General features: G+C 45.4%; 1 protein-coding gene across 1 annotated transcript in view; it reads left to right on the forward strand.

Moving 5' to 3' along the window:
- Positions 1-17,897, forward strand: part of ADAMTSL3 (ADAMTS like 3) — a 211,202-nt gene that overhangs the window by 65,285 nt on the left and 128,020 nt on the right. Inside the window, exons 4-7 of the mRNA XM_048481642.1 lie at positions 1,368-1,436; positions 1,534-1,588; positions 2,831-2,907; positions 15,181-15,417. Of these exons, the coding sequence (XP_048337599.1) occupies positions 1,368-1,436; positions 1,534-1,588; positions 2,831-2,907; positions 15,181-15,417 (438 nt within the window). The remainder of the gene's footprint in view (positions 1-1,367; positions 1,437-1,533; positions 1,589-2,830; positions 2,908-15,180; positions 15,418-17,897) is intronic.

Here is a 17,897-nt window from a genome sequence, read left to right on the forward strand (position 1 = left end):
TGCATACATAATGCCCCTTGTTCAGGGCCCATCTGGACAAGAAGGGCATCCCTTGATTTACCCTAGGGATATGCTGCCATTTTTAAAAGTGAGTTCCCAGATAGGATTTCCTTTAAATGATATCATATCATATCCCACCCAGTTCTGGTGGGAAACTCTGCAATACAGGCGGAGAAGAGAATGTTGTTTCTCTCTTCCCCTCTGGCATGATGTTCCCAAGTGCCCTTTCAGCGAGGAAAAAACATGGCAAGAGCAAAGGAAAGCAGCTTGTAAGCCACCTTAAGTCTCCTTACAGGAGAACAAAAGGTGGAATATAAATCCAACCTCCGCCTCCTCCTCCTCCACCCCCAGTGCCACAGAGGTCTCAACCAGAATGGGGCTGTCCCTGTTGTGTGTCCTTGGGGTGAACTTGGGAACTCCTGTCTTGTCCAGTTGAAGAAGAGGAAGAGGAGTTTGGATTTATATCCCCCCTTTCTCTCCTGTAGGAGACTCAAAGGGGGTTACAATCTCCTTGCCCTTCCCCCCTCACAATAAACACCCTGTGAGGTGGGTGGGGCTGAGAGAGCTCCGAAAAGCTGTGACTAGCCCAAGGTCACCCAGCTGGCCTGTGAGGGAGTGCACAGGCTAATCTGAATTCCTCAGATAAACCGTCACAGCTCAGGCAGCAGAGTGGGGAATCAAACCCGGTTCCTCCAGATTAGAATGCACCTGCTTTTAACCACTACCCCACTGCTGCTCCAAGTTGGGACCTTGTTCCACAGCATCTCCAGTTTAAAGAAGTTTCCTGGGACATAGTTCACAAAAAAGTGTGTATGTACTGGAGATTCCAAAATAGAGAACTTGGGGCATCCAGTGAATTCAATGCGCAAAAGATTCAGGAGAATAAGAGGAATTACTTACTTCTACATGCAAAAACTAATGACACTGTGGAATTCCATACCAGTAGATATAGTTATGGTTCACAATGGTAGATGGGTTTTACAGAGGATTAGAGATCCGAACTATCAGAGTGCCTGTTAGGTTTTTATTTCTGCTGCAGAGTCAGTTTTACAGTCAGAGCAGCTGATAGCCAGCTTCACATCCTCATGTTGACCTTCTTTAGAAGGACAACTCGGGTTTTCCGAATCCTGAATTCTGCTCATCATTGGATTTAGAATACTAAAGGTGATAAATATGGACTTGGAGTGTTTGTGTGTGTGTGTGTTGTGCTCAAAATTGGAAAGAGTTGGTTCAGAATATCTCTTTCCTTTGAAAAACAGTTAAGAAACTCTCTCACTCACCTTTCTAGGGTGAATCATAACTGTTTACAAGATTTGCAAACTATGAAAACATTTTTGGGTTACTGTTCTTTGCTGTTGTGTTTCCAGACCTCAAGAATTACCCAGTCTGAGGAAGATAAAGAAGGTGGCTGGGATGCCTGGGGCGCCTGGAGCGTGGTGCTCCGATAGCGTGTGGAGGAGAATCCTACCTACTCACTAAGGAGATCGTATTTAAGCGCTTGGGGTTAAATTGTCATCCATATTTTATGCTTAGAAAGTTGATTATTACCACACAGGACTGTTGCAGTGCCCCAGAGGCCAAGCTGAATGTCAGTGGCACATCAACGCAAACCCTTTTTTTGCAATATTATTTGTTTAAAACGTTAGTATGCCGCCAATCTGCCCAATTAGAGCAAGCGTGGTGTAGTGATTAATAGCAGGTGCACTCTAATCTGGAGAACCGGGTTTGATCCTCTGCTCTGCCACTTGAGCTATGGAGACTTATCTGGTGAACCAGATTAGCTTGTGCACTCCAACACATTCTAGGTGGGCGACCTTGGGTTAGTCACAGTTTTTCGGAGCTCTCTCAGTCCCACCCACCTCACAGGGTGTTTGTTGCGGGTAGGGGAAGGGAAAGGAGATTGCAAGCCCTTTTGAGTCTCCTTACAGGAGAGAAAGGGGGGATATAAATCCAAACTCCTCTTATTCTTCTAGGGCAGTGATGGCGAACCTTTTTGAGACCGAGTGCCCAAATTGCAACCCAAACCCCACTTATTTATCAAAAAGTGCCAACCCGGCAATTTAACCTGAATGCTGAGGTTTTAGTTGAGAAAAAAATCAGTTGGCTCCCTCTTCCTCTGCCCCACCCGCTCAAGCAGGGGCCAGCCTGCTCTAGCCTCCAGCAAGTCCCGCGCGCACTGCTCTGTGCCTCTCTAGCATCTCTGTCTCCTCTGCACCCTCCCCGCTCAGGCAGCAGCCACCCGGAGCACAGGCACCAGGCCTGCCAGTTAAGTCCTCCCTGCTCACTGCAGTGTGTGCACGTCGTGCTCAGTGGCTCAGGCCATCCTAGATGTGTGTGTGTGTGTCAGGGGTGATTTTCCACCCCCGACATGACGAACTCTGGGTGTGCGAGCCCACAGAGAGGGCTCCGAGTGCCACTTCTGGCACCCGTGCCATAGGTTCGCCATCACTGTTCTAGGGCCTTCTAAGGCAGCGAACAATTTTTAAAAATTAAAACCAACTTTTAAAAACAGGACAGACATGTCTTTTAAAAATCAGCATTTAAAAGCTAACAGGAAGAAAGTACGCTTGAGGAAACAGAAGCGGTCACTCACTGCACTGCAAGTCATTTTCAGAACTGGCTGCTGATAAATTGTACAGCTTTTTGCGCCTGACATTTCAGAAATAGTTTGGGATTTTGCATGGCCGTCAGCTCAATAGGAAAAGCTGCACCGCTTCCTCAAATAGCCACGCTAACCGTCTTCCAAATGGCACTGGATCTGGGAAACGGGAATGTGTCCAATATTTAAGAGCATTATTTGTGGGGAAGGCTAGTATTTAACCTGACATAGCCATTGCATTCAAACCTTGTCTTTTTTCCAGGAACTGTGAAGGCAGGAACATCCGATATAAAAGCTGCAGCACTAACGTAAGTCTGATAGACCGTTTTACTATTCTTGTTTTTCCCAAGCCAAGTGACATACTGCTGGCTTTTGTAAAAATGAAGGAACAGCCTTGTAAGTCTGTTTTTGCCTAGCAACGGCATTCAGTTTTTCAGTCTAAACATTTGAGGGCCACAAACCTAAATTATTACACTACACTTTTCTGACCCTCTTCAGATTCAAGAGGCAGTGTTTAAGTTCCAGTGCTTTCAAAGGTAGAGAGCTCGGCATGTGCTTAAGTCGATCCATGGAATGTGGAAACGGCTGCATGTACCTATTTGGCTCCATTGCCAGAAATGTGCTTGGAGTATAGTGTTGCCAACTGCAGGTTGGGACATTGCAAGAGGATTTGGAGATTGTGCCTGAGGCTCAGAGGTGTATTTAGGGACAATGTAGCCCAGTGCAAAATTTGAGTTTCCCCCCATCATGACCAAACAACTTTTTTTGTACCAGGTCATCTCAAGGTGTATGGACCCAGGGGGAAGGAGGAGGATGTGTGTGTGTGGGGGGGGGGGTGATTTTCCCGGAGACATTTGACCTCAGCATGGTGTAGTGGTTTAGACCAGGTGGATTCTAATCTGGAGAACTGGGTTTGATTCCCCACTCCTCCACCTGGTGAACCAGGTGTGTTTCCACACTCCTACATTCCTGCTGGGTGACCTTGGGCTAGTCACAGTTCACTCAGAACTCTCTCAGCCCCACCAACCTCACAAGGTGTCTGCTGTGGGCAGAGGAAGGGAAAGGTGGGCTACAAGCTGCCTTGAATTTCCCTACAGGAGAGAAAGGTGGGGTATAAATCCAAACTGTTCTTCTTCATAGGTCCCCCTGGGCGCTATGCCCCTGCTGAGGCTTCTGTATGCCTGTTTCCTGTCATAATAAACCTTTGGCCCTTTCCGCACGGGCCATAAACGGCGCCCTGGGGACGGCAAAAATACCGTCCCCAGGGAGCCGTTCGCACAGGCGGCGCCTCTCCCAGGGTGGCGTCAGGCCGCCTCCAAAAACAGCGCATTCCCGGCGGTGCGGTGTGAACGGCACCACCGGGAATGTGCTGTTTTCCCCATCCCTCTCCCACTCACCTCGTCGCCGTCGTCACCCTGCTGGCATCCTAAGACCCTCCCTCGCTGTGGTGGGTCTAAGGAGGCCAGCAGGGCGATGAAGGCGACGAGGTGAGTGGGAGAAGGACGGGGAAGAGGCGGCTCCGTGCTCTTGTGCGAACGGCCCCCACCTCTCCACCGGCAGAATTCCTGCCGGTGGGGAAGCGCTCTTTGGCCCGTGCGGAAAGGGCCTTTGATTCGAAATATTTGTGCTGGAGAAGCTCATTGCTCTCTGAAGTTGGAAAGCCAACTGATGCATCCTAGAGGCCCTTTGCAAGGGAGATCAATGGCCTTCATTACATGTGGCTACAGTATACCTGTTCCCTTGTCCCTAAGGGATGACAACCAAAGTTACTGGTTTCTTTCACAGCTGTTTCATGCAATTTCTCATATAAGTGGTAAAAGTAAGCCCTGAGAGACATTCCACTATTAAAAAAAACCACACAAAAGCCTTCTGCACGCACAGTTCTTTGGTTTTTCCTTTGTTTTTCACAGCAGTGATTTTTGTATAATCTATTTCAGAGTTTCTTTTCCTGTGTTCATTTTAGAAAGTGACTCTTCTTATGATGCAACTGGTATATGTCACCCTTATCTGCATGTGCTTTTGCAAATGCCGTTTGTAAAATTAATTGCTTGTGGTGTTTTCTTGTCCAGTGCTGAACTGTCTGGTAGGTGGTGCTGTGAAATGTCTCTTGCATCTTTCCTTAGAGTGATTTTATTTTGGATATGTGTGTGTGTGTGTGTGTGTGTGTGTGTGTGTGTGTGTGTGTGTGTGTGTGTGTGTGTGCGTGTCTGTTTTTGAGTTAGTGAAGTGCTCTCCCAATACAGGTTCTTGCAGAGTTGTCTTCAAACTCTCCCAGCGAATGCTGAGCCGGAGAGTCAAAATCGGAGGCCAGGCCAAGAATGAATTGAAAACCCAGAACTGGGGTTGTGGGCTGGGTAAAAACTTGAGAAATAAGAATGAGTAATAGCTGAGATCAGGAGTCTTCAGCCTTTTTGAGGCTGGTACCTTTCAGATCTTTGAGAGGGAGTGGTGAATGCCATCCCAGAAAGCCTTCCAAGGGAAGCAGAGCCAGACCTCAAACGGCTGCCTCAAGAGGCAAAGCCAAACAGAATATTTCCTTCCTCTCTCGTCCTGAGAAGAGGAATAGAATCACATTCTAACTAAAGAAAATGCAGTTGCTTACCAGGCCTCCTCACTCTCAAGTAAAGGAGGGAACACAATAACAAGCAATTCTTTACAAGGGCCCCCGTGAATTTCCTGGAAAGTTTGTTGGGCACCAAGGAAAGTACTTGTGGACTTGATGGCACCCATGAGAACCATATTGAGGATAAGATCAATCTAAGATGTTGGGTGTTGTGTGTGTGTGGGAAACTCACCTGATTTAATACTCTTCTGTCCACAGCAATTCCCTTCCCATAGGCTCATTCCGCACATGCAGAATAATGCACTTTCAAGCTGCTTTCAATGTTCTTTGAAGCTGTGCGGAATGGCAAAATCCACTTGCAAACAGTTGTGAAAGTGGTTTGAAAACGCATTATTTTGCGTGTGCGAAAGGGGCCATAGAAAATTCAATGTCAGAGAGAAAGGTTTACTAACTTAGCTTCTCACCTCCCCATCTCTGATTTTCTATGGGGAGAATTCTTTTTTCTTACAAAAGAAAAAGTCCCCCTGCTCAAGTCCCCCTGCCACACTCTGAAGCCGTACAGCCTGGACCCAAGCTTGCCCAGACTTTATGTTCCATGATAGTTTAGGCCCATCTGACCAGGTCTACCTTGAGACAGGTAAGTCTGCCTCATTGGAAGGATGCCCAGAACCCAGACTGGTAGGGCCAGGCTGTGGAACAGATGGGAAGATAGATACATCGAAAGGGGTGGGGGATTTGAAGAAGACTCCTCCCTGAAAGCAAGGGACTGATCTGAATGGGATCAAGGGACGGGGCTAAGATTGGGGAGTAGTATACTGGAGGGTACTTTTGCACATGCAGAATAATGCACCTTCAATCCACTTTGCAGCTGGACTTTACTGTGTGAAATAGCAAAATCCACTTGCAAACGATTGTTAAAGTGCATTGGAAGTGGATTGAAATTGCATTATTTTGCATGTGTGAAAGTGCCCAGAAAGGTTCCAGAACCTAGCTGAGGAGGAAGAGGAGGAGGAGGAGGAGGCAGAGGCCCCTTCCACACATGCAAAATAATGCGTTTTCAAACCACTTTCACAACTGTTTGCAAGTGGATTTTGCTATTCCGCACAACTTCCAAGAGCACTGAAAGCAGTTTGAAAGTGCATTATTCTGCATGTGCGGAATGAGCCAGACATTCTGTCTGGAGAAGCTGACTGCTGTTGGGTGCCACCCTCATCCTGGTGACCTCTTATCTGAGGCTTGAAAAAAAATCTGGGGTGCTGGATGGGAGAAAATGAGGGCAATCGCATACCTGAATCCAGTTAAGAATCCCATCCTGAAGGAACAATTTGTTCTGAACTTTGTCACTAGCATTACATTTTGATTCCTTTGCTTGAAGCTGTTTTTTGAAGAAGAAAAAAAGATTCTTAGAAAGCTGGATTCGGACACCGGTGTCTCACAGCGTGACTTTTCTGTGCTTCCAAGGGATTGTAGCCCATCCACAGTCCTGCTTATAAATGTGGCATGCTTCCTGGATTCAGTGGTATTTTGTTATTATAAAATACAGCCGTTATACCCTCCAGTGGGAGGTTCTGGTTAAGTGGACGCATTGAATCATTTTAATCCCTTCTAGAGCCAGCCGGCTCCTCGCCCACTTTTTCTGTCCAAAGTTGCTGTGGTGCCAAATGGCTTGTGCTGCAAGATGGCACATGGCCTCTTGCAAAAGAGAAAGAGAGAGAGAGACTTGAACTGCTACAATCTTTATCCCCACCCTTCCTTGGATAAAGTTTCTGATGCCAGAGCTGCTTAACAGAGCAAGCTGCTGGCACGAGCCAGTGGAACAAACCCTTTGATGAGTCAAGCCCATAGCGGACCAAACATGGATATCAGATGCCGCTCCTAAATTGCTCCCCTTTTCAAAAATGAGACCCACCCATCTTGTACCGTTTTGTCCTGCTGCCTGGGAGGTTGAATTTAAATCTAATCTTTGCTGTGCTGTCGGGCGTGTCACGAGCAATACCTGCCTGTTAAGTCTCAGATTCTTCAGACTGTGACGTCTGAGCGGGGCAGAGAAAGAAGGGTGCCAGTTGCAAAGGGCGTCATAAATCAGAGTTTGACTGCTGGGAGCTATTTTGGCTTATAATGCCTTTAGTGGCCGGTAGTGCAGTCCTGTGCCATTTATGTGCTTCTTAGCTCATTGACTTCAATGGATTTAGAGGGGTGTAACTCTGCTTATTCTGCACTTTCCTGATCCAAAATAGCCATATTAGCACAGCTTAAAAAATAGTTTAACTTCCTTCCCCATTCATCTTCCAACTCTGGGTGTCTTTCAGCTCCAAACTTTATCTAGCTCAAAAGTTTCAGTTATTTTCAGTAATTCCTAAGGTCTGCACCCTTTCAACTATAGAAGAAGGAGAAAAAGGTGGAGGAGGAAGAGAAGGAGTAGTACTAGTTTGGATTTATACCCCCCTCCTTTCTCTCATGTAAGAAGACTCAAAGAAGCTTACAATCTCCTTTCCCTCCTCCCCACCCCACCAAAACCACTCTGTGAGGTGGGTGGGGCTGAGAGAGCTCCGAAGAGCTGAGACTAGCCCAAGGTCACCCAGCTGGCATGTGTTGGAGTGCACAAGCTAATCTGGTTCACCAGATAAGCCTCCACAGCTCAAGTGGCAGAGTGGGGAATCCAACCCGGTTCTCCAGATTAGAGTGCACCTGCTCTTAACCACTATACCACTACTCTACCTTTTTAGCCCCTCATGTAGTAATTTTGGACTGTTTGTAACTACTGAGAATAGAGTGGGGTTTAAAAAAATAATATTCACAGCTTTCCCAATATTCAAAATGTCAACAAAGACTGTTTTAAAAAGTTGCATAATGTTGTGAGACCATAAAATGACACTTATGTCAATGTACACATGTCTGATTTCATATGCCAAAAATATAAAATCAGAAATAGGGGAAAATCTCTGTATAAAACTATTTTTTAAAAAAACTGCCAATTTTACTTCATTGTTAAAATATATTTATCTCAGTGTATTTCCTAAATAGAGAGGTATTACACACTCTCTGAAAAGACAAGTGGTATAAAGTCTTTGTAATAGCAAGAGAAGACAAGAGGACTGTTCATATTCATCCGCCTACAAATGTGAACTGTGGACTCCTGTGGCCTCACTTTGTCTTGGGGCCATGCAGGGAAAGGGGAGAAGGAAATTAACCCTTCAGCCTCTCCTAGATTATCTATTTGAAACTGGGCTCCCTGCTTGTTTTGTTTTTTTAAAGGATGATGTGTTTTAAAGGACATCTTTTTCCACTTTTGAAATGGTCATAAAAGGTGAGGAAGCCTAGTTTTCTTCTGCCAAACTTGGTATAGATTGAAAGGTTAAACGCCCGTATGCCTTGGACCACTACTTTGGAGTACGTACGAAGAAGTTGAGGGGAGTAGGCTTAAAGTGCATTTTTAAGACACTCAAACATGTGCAGGATTGTCACCATCTAAGTTTGATTTTGTGCATCAGCACAAGTACTGCATGATGTTAAGAAAAGGCAAATGAATTCCTTGTGTAGCTGAAAAAAAATAAAATCGTCTAGTGCCTCTTAAATGCCTCTTAAGTTGAAGCCCTAAGTTCTTTTTGAAAGCAAGGCAGTGGACCCACCTAGTTGCTGAATGTAGAAAAACAGAGGAAATTAATGAGATTGCTCTGTATGCATATTTGTTTAAGAAAGCAGACTATAGATTTAAGGCTTTAAATATTCAAGGAATGTTTTGTTATTTGCAGTTTCCTCCCTTCCCATGGAAGTCATTTAACCTTCTTTGCAAAATGGCTGTGATTCTGACTTTGATAATAGGCCGGTAGTGAAAGGCTACATTCCCAATTTGCTCATTTTGGGGAGTATGCTTCTATTCTGTAAGAGTCTTTCTACAGAGGAACACTTTTTGGGGAGTAAATCCCAATAAATATGGTGAAACTGATTTCTTAGTATGCTTTCTTAAGACTGATTTCTAAGTGCTTTATAAGGCATACCTTATTGATATAATCATTTCTCGTTTTTAAAAGAGAAATAGTAGTAGGTGTTCCCATTGCTTATTAATATAATCATTTCTGTTTTTAAAATAAACTGTTGAAGTTGGTTTTTGAGTTTAAAGTATTCTATTGGTAAAACTAAGACCTCAGTATTTTGTTATCGGTGATGGGGCTTTATCGGTTTTAAAGCCCTACTTTTCTTACCAAACCAGACATTGGTAGACCTTTCTCACTTTTAAATCATGCCTTAGGTTGTTGTCTTAAGTCGTATATTAAATTATCATAAATTTTAGTGGCGTCTAATGGGTCCTCTGAGCTAATTATGGAGGCTCTGTATGCCGACATATTTTTAGTTTGAAATCATTGATGTATCTTTTGAGTTGAGTCTGTGGACCAAGAGATCATGGCAAAATTTTGAGTTGTGCCATAAAATTACACCACAAAAAGATTTAATTTCGTTATTATATTATTTTATACTCATGTACACATTTTATACCAGTAAAGGAGCTGTGTATGTGTGTTTGTGTATATGTGTTTTTGGGTACTGATATTCCATCTTCCTATGTTTCAGTTGCCCCCCGTTTACTAGGGATACCCCTGTATCATCGATTGGTCTGCCTGCCTGCCTGCCTGCCTGCCTGTCTGTCTGTCTGTCTGTCTGTCTGTCTGTCTGTCTGTCTGTCTGTCTGTCATCTTCTTTGTTTTCACTGGTTTCAATGGAACACGTATTTCAGGAGTTTTCTACTTTGACATAGTGGGCCCTATTGAGATAACTGGGAAATCAGAAGTCCAGCAGGGCGGTTGTGCCATCAACAGACAGAATGGAAGCTGGTTGAAGTGGGCAGAGCAGCCAGTGGAAACTTGTATGTCCATTTCTCTGGCTCAAAGGAGAAAGGGAATCGGCATAGGAGTTCAGCACCCGGGACAGATCACAAGGAACAGAAAACTAGTTCCAACAAATGGTTGTGGTGGGTTTTGACAATACAGTTCCAACAAGATTTTACTTCCCCAATAACACCTTTCAGTGCATCTGATATTGCTCCGACTTAAGACAACAGCCTAAGGCATGATTTAAAAGTGAGAAAGGTCTAATACAGTTCCAACAAAGGTTGCCAGCTGGCAGTCCTTTTTTCCTCGTGGGTCTGGTTACCCTTCTCCAAATCCCACCCTGTTACCACAGGCTGAGGACTGTTATATCCAAACTATGTGATATACTATCCTTGGGTTGTTGCATGTGTGCTTGCAAATTTTGCGTCAGGAACATAATTTCCAGGAGCATGGGGTCCAATCCAGAGTGTGAGGGAGTGGTTTCTGCTTTTCTTCAGCACTGTTTTCCCAATCCAAAATGGCCCCGGGGCTGACATTTGTCCCATGGTGAGCTCCACATGTGCTGATGAAGTACACGAGGTTTCCCAAATAGCACAAAGGATGCTCTCTGGGGCCATTTTATGCAGCAGGGTGGGAAAATGCTCTCTTTGAGTGCTGATACAGCATAGAAGTCATTTTTTTAGCCTGAGGCCAAAATGATGGCAAACTTGAATTTGCAATTTTGGGCAGATCTACTTATTACATTAGTTTTGTGCTTCTTTTTAATCAGTTGGTTTTTTTAAAAAGGGGGTTGTCTCCCCAAATATTGGTAAATAAAGTAATGGCACAGTAGTTCTGTCTTGGCAACTGTTTCCTGTTAAGCTAATAGACAATTGTGACTGCCCAATGAGTATTTCTTTTTATATAGGATCTGGCCTTTTGGGGGGGGGCGGTTACCAGTACTCTCTTTTCTTCAACTTCTTTCTTACAACCCACTGCTGGCTCATTTTAAATTTTTGGTTCCAGCTAACACCCTTCCAGTTCATTCAGACAATCTGTCGATTTCCTCTCTGCCTTTTTAAATTCATTTATTTAGCACGTTAGCCCAAGAGCTGTGCAATTAAGACCATACATGCGATCTTAATAAATTTTTAAATAGCAATTAAAAACAACCACGGCAATAATAATATTGACATTTAACTCTCGCTCTGAATTTCTGATTTTGAGGTTTGCTTCCATCAGTTGGAGTCTTCATGTTCAAAAATTTCAGGGTTTTTAAGTCTGATTTCTGTATTTTGGGATGGCTGCCTAGTTGAATTGTTTTGTTAATTTTTACTGCAGGGATATTCACCGTTATAATTTTTTCTGTTATTGTTTTTATTGTTGTTCACCAGCATAGTGTAGTGGTTAAGAGCAGGTGGATTCCAATCTGGAGAACAAGGTTTGGCTGTTTCCGCACGGCCACGCTGGGGGGTGCGTCGGCGTATACAACACCGACACAATCCTCCCGGGACCGTTCGCACGAACGGTCCCGGTAGGGGCAGGGAAGACAGCGCAGCGCTCCGCTGTCGCCCGATCGACGTACCTTCCCTGCGACCTTCACAGCGTCACCCAGGCCAAAGGACACGCCTCCTGCCCTGCGCGACAGCTCTGGAGTCGCAGGGCAGGGAGGCGTGTCCCCAGGCCTAGGCTGACGCGACTGGAAGGCTGTAGGGAAGGAATTGTATCGACATCGAGGAAAGAAGAGGATGAAGCCTTCCAGCCGCTTTGTTTCCAGAAAACCTGCGCTCGGGGAGCCGAGTTTGATGCCTCTTCGGGTGGCCGCTGGGGGGTAGCGACTCTGATCGGCGCAAAGCTACGCATGCAGCCATGCCCCCCCATGCGAACAGCTCCCGATGGGACGGCATTTTTGCTGTCCCTAGGGCGTTGTAAATGGCGCGTGCGGAAAGGGCCCTTGATTCCCCACTTCTCCACCTGAGTGGCAGAGGCTTATCTGGTGAACCAGATGTGTTTCAACACTCCTACATTCCTGCTTGGTGACCTTGAGCTAGTCACAGTTCTTCGGGTCGGTCTCAGCCCCACCTACCTCACAAGCTATCTGATGTGGGAAGAGGAAGGGAAAGGAGCTTGTAAGCTACCTTGAGTCTCCTTACAGGAGAGAAAGGTGGGGTATAAATCCAAATTCCTCCTCCTCCTCCTCCTCCTCCTCCTCCTCCTCCTCCTCCTCCTCCTCCTCCTCCTTATTAAAAGCCAAACTCTGTCCCAGTAACTACTACATCGAGGTTGCAGAGTGTGACTATTTTAAATGAATGGAGAGATTATCACATTTCCACTTTACACTTTTAGGTGGATACTTAAGTAAAGTATGTGAAGTAGCGTTTTGCCTTAGTATGTGTTGGAGTATCTGAGAATTGACACTTCAAAGTAATTCCTAGCCTCTAGTATCATGTTTTTTTTGTCAAGAGTGTTTCATTTCTCTGTGTGTATATTTAGTACGCGAGTGAGGAGTTCTTATCAGCTTATATTAGAAGTGGTCAGTGTCATCAGTAACCATGTGAGGAATTAAATACTATAAAGCAAATAGTGTTATCTGTAATGCTGATTTTTCTCTCTGATACATTACTCCACTCAAAAGTCCATGCAGAGACTACAAATGAAGCTCTCCTTAATATGTATTAATGAAATGAACAAGAATAGTTTTACCAGGAAATTGATTTCATCTGGATTTGTAAGAGTATAGCCGTAAAGTTCAGTAGAGTCACAGAGAACAACTTGGTCCCTGAAATAATATTACTAATATTTCAGTGTCATAAAATGAATTTACAGGTACCAGTTAAAGCATTTTTGGGGTTATTAACCAATGCCGTTCATTTGCCTGTGTTTAAAATAAAAAATACATGTGTGCCTTAAGATGTTTTTATGGATATCTCAGTGAAATGAACTATATAAGCTATTCATATAGTGTCCAATGAGATTTTTTCAGTCGTTCTTAATCCCTGTGTTTTATACTTCCACTCCTTTATATACCGTTACATACTAATGCTATGATGTGCAGAATATGGAAGTGTTTAAGATAATCCTTTAGGGTCCTATTCATATGAAAAAAAGTTATTTAGGCCAATTCGGCATAAATTTTTGTATTCTTCCGTGCCAAAAAATCAGTTGTGCTTTTGCCAATATGACTTTTTTTCCATTTGAATTTTTTAAAAAACCTCTCTATTAATCCATATTTGTTCTATAACTGTTTACCACCCACTTATGATGGTTGTGGGGCCTTTGGGATTAAAGAGTGCACATTCCAGGGACTGCTTGGTAACTGTTAAGCAATGCTGTCTTGTTGCATAATGGCTTTCTACCTCCTCTTGCATCCAAAGAAGAAGAAGAAGAAGAGTTAGATTTATATTCCCCCTTTCTCTCCTGTAAGAAGACTCAAACTCCTTTCCCTTCCTGCCTCACAACAAACACCCTGCGAGGTAGGTGAGGCTGAGAGAGCTCCGAAGAACTGTGACTAGCCCAAGGTCACCCAGCTGGCCTGTGTTAGAGTGCACAGGCTACTCTGAATTCCCCAGATAAGCCTCTGCAGCTCAAGTGGCAGAGCGGGGAATCAAACCCGGTTCCTCCAGATTAGAGTACATCTGCAGTTAACCACTACGCCACTGGTGCTCCAGGACACATCTGGAGTCCATGGGTCTGGAGTCCATGCCCTACGAAGAGAGGCTTAGGGAGCTGGGGATGTTCAGTCTGGAGAAGCGTAGGTTAAGGGGTGACATGATACCCATGTTTAAATATTTGAAGGGATGTCATGTCGAAGAGGGAGCAAGCTTGTTTTCTGCTGCCTCAGAGACTAGGACACGGAGTAATGAATTCAAGGTGAAGGAAAAGAGATTCCACTTAAACATTAGGAAGAACTTCCTGACCGTCAGGGCTGTTCGACAGTGGAATTCACTGCCTCGGAGTGTGGTAGAGTCTCCTTCTTCGGAGGTTTTTAAACAGAGGCTGGATGAGCATATGTCGGGAGTGCTTTGATTGTGTGTTCCTGCATGGCAGGGGGTTGGACTTGATGGCCCTTGGGGATCTCTTCCAACTCTATGATCCCAAAGCTGCCATATACATTTTTCTGTCCTGTGCGTTATTTCTACCTGCTGTATTTCTTACTCTTATCTTATGGACATCCTTTTTGAATAAAGTTTCAGGGACGCTAAGATGGTTAACTGTATCTCCAAATCTAGATTCATGGGAAGCGATACTTAATTCCTGCACATCCCCACCCAAACAGGAGGCAGCAGGCCCTGGTGGTGATGCGGCACCACTATGCCGCTCCCATAGAGACTGCCGAGAAGTTTCTATGGGCCGCAATAGACATATGCCACACAGGAGGGTGTGGCAGCTGTTCAACCTGCAGCCGTCTGGCGTTAACTTTAGCAAAGGCCGGGAGGGTGCCTACTGAAGTTGGCTCCTCCCCATGCCATGCCCATTCCCTGCCAGCGGGGGCAGCAGCGGGAGTGCCGTGATGCTGGCGCTTTGTCCGGCATCGTGTTCTAGCACTGGGGGAGAGGGGGGGCTGCACTGGCCACACAGTGGAGGAAATGCCCCTGTGCCAGGGAAAGTGACCCAGGTAGGCCAAATCCACTGGAGCGGCCAGGTACTGCTCCCACAGGCAGATTTGACTCCCCCCCCCCCAATGGGGCTCTTTATTAGTGTAGTGTAGTGGTGAAGAGCAGGTTCATTTGAATCTGGAGAACCTGAGTGGCAGAGGCTTATCTGGTGAACCAGATGTGTTTCCGCACTCCTACATTCTTGCTGGGGGCTAGCCACAGGTTTTTGGAACTTTCTCAGCCCCACCTACCTCACAAGGTGTCTGTTGTGAGGAGAGGAAGGGAAAGGAGCTTGTAAGACACCTTGAGTCTCCTTACAGGAGAGAAAGGTGGGATATAAATCCAAACTTCTTCCTTATGAAGTAATGATTTTTTTTTGCATATCTTGAAAGAACTCCCTGAGGATGTCGAATCCTCCTTCTTTGTCTGTGGGCAGTTAGTCTTTTTGGTGCTTTCTTGGTGGGTGTTTGAGGGGGAAAGTGAAGAGCAAAGCCATTTCTACCCTCTCCCTTATTTATGGTCAATGATAAACAACATGGAATTAATTTCATAACTGAAAGAACACTCCATTCAACCACAGGATTTCCCCTCCCCCTTTTCTTTTTTTCTTTCTTTCAGGATTGTCCTTCAGAAGCTGGAGACTTTCGAGCTCAGCAATGTTCAGCCTATAACGACGTCAAGTACCAAGGACATTTCTATGAATGGGTTCCTGTTTATGGTGATTCCGGCTCGCCGTGTGCATTGAAATGCCAAGCCTTAGGAAAGCCCTTGACGGTGGAGCTGGCCCCCAAAGTCCTGGATGGCACTCGCTGTAACGCCAAATCATTGGACATGTGCATCAGTGGTGTATGTCAGGTATGGCAGCAATCACTAATCTCTTCTGAGCCAGTGTGGTGTAGTGGTTAAGAGCAGGGGCACTCTGATCTGGAGAAACAGGTTTGATTCCCCGCTCTGCCACTTGAGCTGTGGAGGCTTATCTGGTGAACCAGATCAGCTTGTGCACCCCAACACATGCCAGCTGGGTGACTTGGGCTAATCACAGTTCTTTGGAGTTCTTTCAGTCCCACCCACCTGACGGTGTTTGTTGTGGGGGGCGGGGGGGAGGGAGGGAAAGGAGATTGCAAGCCCCAAAGGGGGAATATAAATCAAACTCCTCTCTTCTTCTTCTTCTTCTTCTTCTTCTTCTTCTTCTTCTTCTTCTTCTTCTTCTTCTTCTTCTTCTTCTTCTTCTTCTTCATCATCATCATCATCATCATCATCATCATCATCATCATCATCATCTGGTGACATAGAAGAAGAAGTTTGGATTTATATCCCCCCTTTCGCTCCTGTAGGAGACTCAAAGGGGCTTACAGTCTCCTTACCCTTCCCCCCTCACAACAAACACCCTGTGAGGTAGGTGGGTCTGAGAGTGCTTTGAAAAGCTGTGACTAGCCCAAGGTTACCCTGCTGGTGTGTTTGGGAGTGCATAGGCTAATCTGAATTCCCCAGATAAGCCTCCACAGTTCAAGTGGCAGAGCAGGGAATCAAACTCGGTTCCTCCAGATTAGAATGCACTTGCTCTTAACCACTATGCCACTGCTGCTCAAATGTCCTAAGACATTACGATTCTAATCTGGAGAACTGGGTTTGATTCTCCACTCCTCCACCTGAGTGGCGGAAGCTTATCTGGTGAACCAGATGTGTTTCTGCACTCCTACATTCCTGCTGGGTGACCTTGGGCTAGTCACAGTTTTCTCAGGACTCTCTCAGCCCCACCCACCTCGCAAGGTGTCTGTTGTGAGGGGGGAAGGGCAAGGAGATTGTAAGCCCCTTTGAGTCTCCTACAGGAGAGAAAGGGGAGATAGAAATCCAAACTCTTCTTCTTCTCTTCCAGTTCTTGTTTTGTGTTTATGGCCAATTCCACTAGCCTGAATTATGGTGGATGACTAGCAATGACTTCCTGACGTCTGTGCGGGGCCTTGGTTCTCCACCTCTTCCAAGGCTTCCACTTCTGTCTCCTGGTGACGCCTCTAGTTTGTGTTTTGTTCTCATGCAGTTGTCATTTTCCTGTGCAAACGTGTTAAGATATTTTGACAGGTTCTTCATGATGCCTGTGGAGTGAAGATTCATGAGACGCTTTTCGGTTTTAAACGTTATAATCTCTTTGCGGTGCTTCTGGGTAGTGCTGAGTATGGTTTATGAAGAATGTAACAGGGAAGTGTGAAATTAGGAACTGTTAAGAGGCAAAAAGCTACCTCTGGTAACTATGAGCAGGTCCAAATGAAACCGGGAATATGCTTAAGAGGATCTTTCCATGCAATCAGGATTTTTTTGCCAATAAATAGTCCTTTATTTTTCCTTTTGTGCCTTGACCCCCAAGATTGTTTTCCTTTGCAGGAAGATTATCATTTCCTGAGTTCTCTGTCTGGGGAAACCTGCACTTGAACTGTAGGATTAGCTTAAGTGAGCTGCAGGAACTGCAGTTGTTTCCACTTTAGAACGATTCTCCAGAGCGTTCTGTTTGTTGCCCTGGGTCCAGAGGCTCTTGCTGAAGCAATCGAGGCTGTCTGGGGGTCTGTACATGTCGGCTTTCTGTGCTATCTGCTCATCACTTCAACCCAGGAGTCTTTTTTGCCAGCTTAAAAAAGCCTAAACCATTAAGCAGGTTGTCATAATGAGGTAACGATGCTCTGACGATACATCTGATACCAATTTTTGAAGACAGGCAAAACAGCCGCAGGCAGCCAGCGATAGCAGACTCAAGGGGATGTGGTGACCAGAGTGGGCAGGGAGGGTGCAGAAATCTGTCCACATAAATTACAAGCATGCAGCAAAGTTGGGAAAAAATTCCAGACTGTTGCACCCTGAGGTTGTGCTGGAGTCTCCTGCCAAAAGCCCTCTGACAGCTTTGGTGAGAGAAAGAAGAGTTTGGATTTATATCCCCCCTTTCCTGTAAGGAGACTCAAAGGGGCTTACAATCTCCTTTCCCTCTCACAACAAACACCCAGTTAGGTGAGTGGGGCTGAGGGTGACCCAAAGAACTGTGAGTAGCCCAAGGTCACCCAGTTGGAATGTGTTGGGAGTACACAAGCTAATCTGGTTTACCAGATAGGCTTCCAGATCACAAGTGGCAGAGCGGGGAATCAAACCCAGTTTTCCAGATTAGAGTGCACCTGGTCTTAATCACTACACCATAATGACAACCTATGTATGATCAGGTTCTAGAGCTGTTTCAGGGAAGGTCTGTGGCTCGTTGACTGAACATCTTCTTGGCGTGTGGAAGGTCTCTGGTTCTGTCCCCAGCATCTTCTGTTAAAAATGTCAAGGAACCAAGAGATGTGAACGACCTCCAC

The sequence above is a fragment of the Sphaerodactylus townsendi genome, linkage group LG17, assembly GCF_021028975.2.
Source record: "Sphaerodactylus townsendi isolate TG3544 linkage group LG17, MPM_Stown_v2.3, whole genome shotgun sequence".
NCBI classification, from domain to species: domain Eukaryota; kingdom Metazoa; phylum Chordata; class Lepidosauria; order Squamata; family Sphaerodactylidae; genus Sphaerodactylus; species Sphaerodactylus townsendi.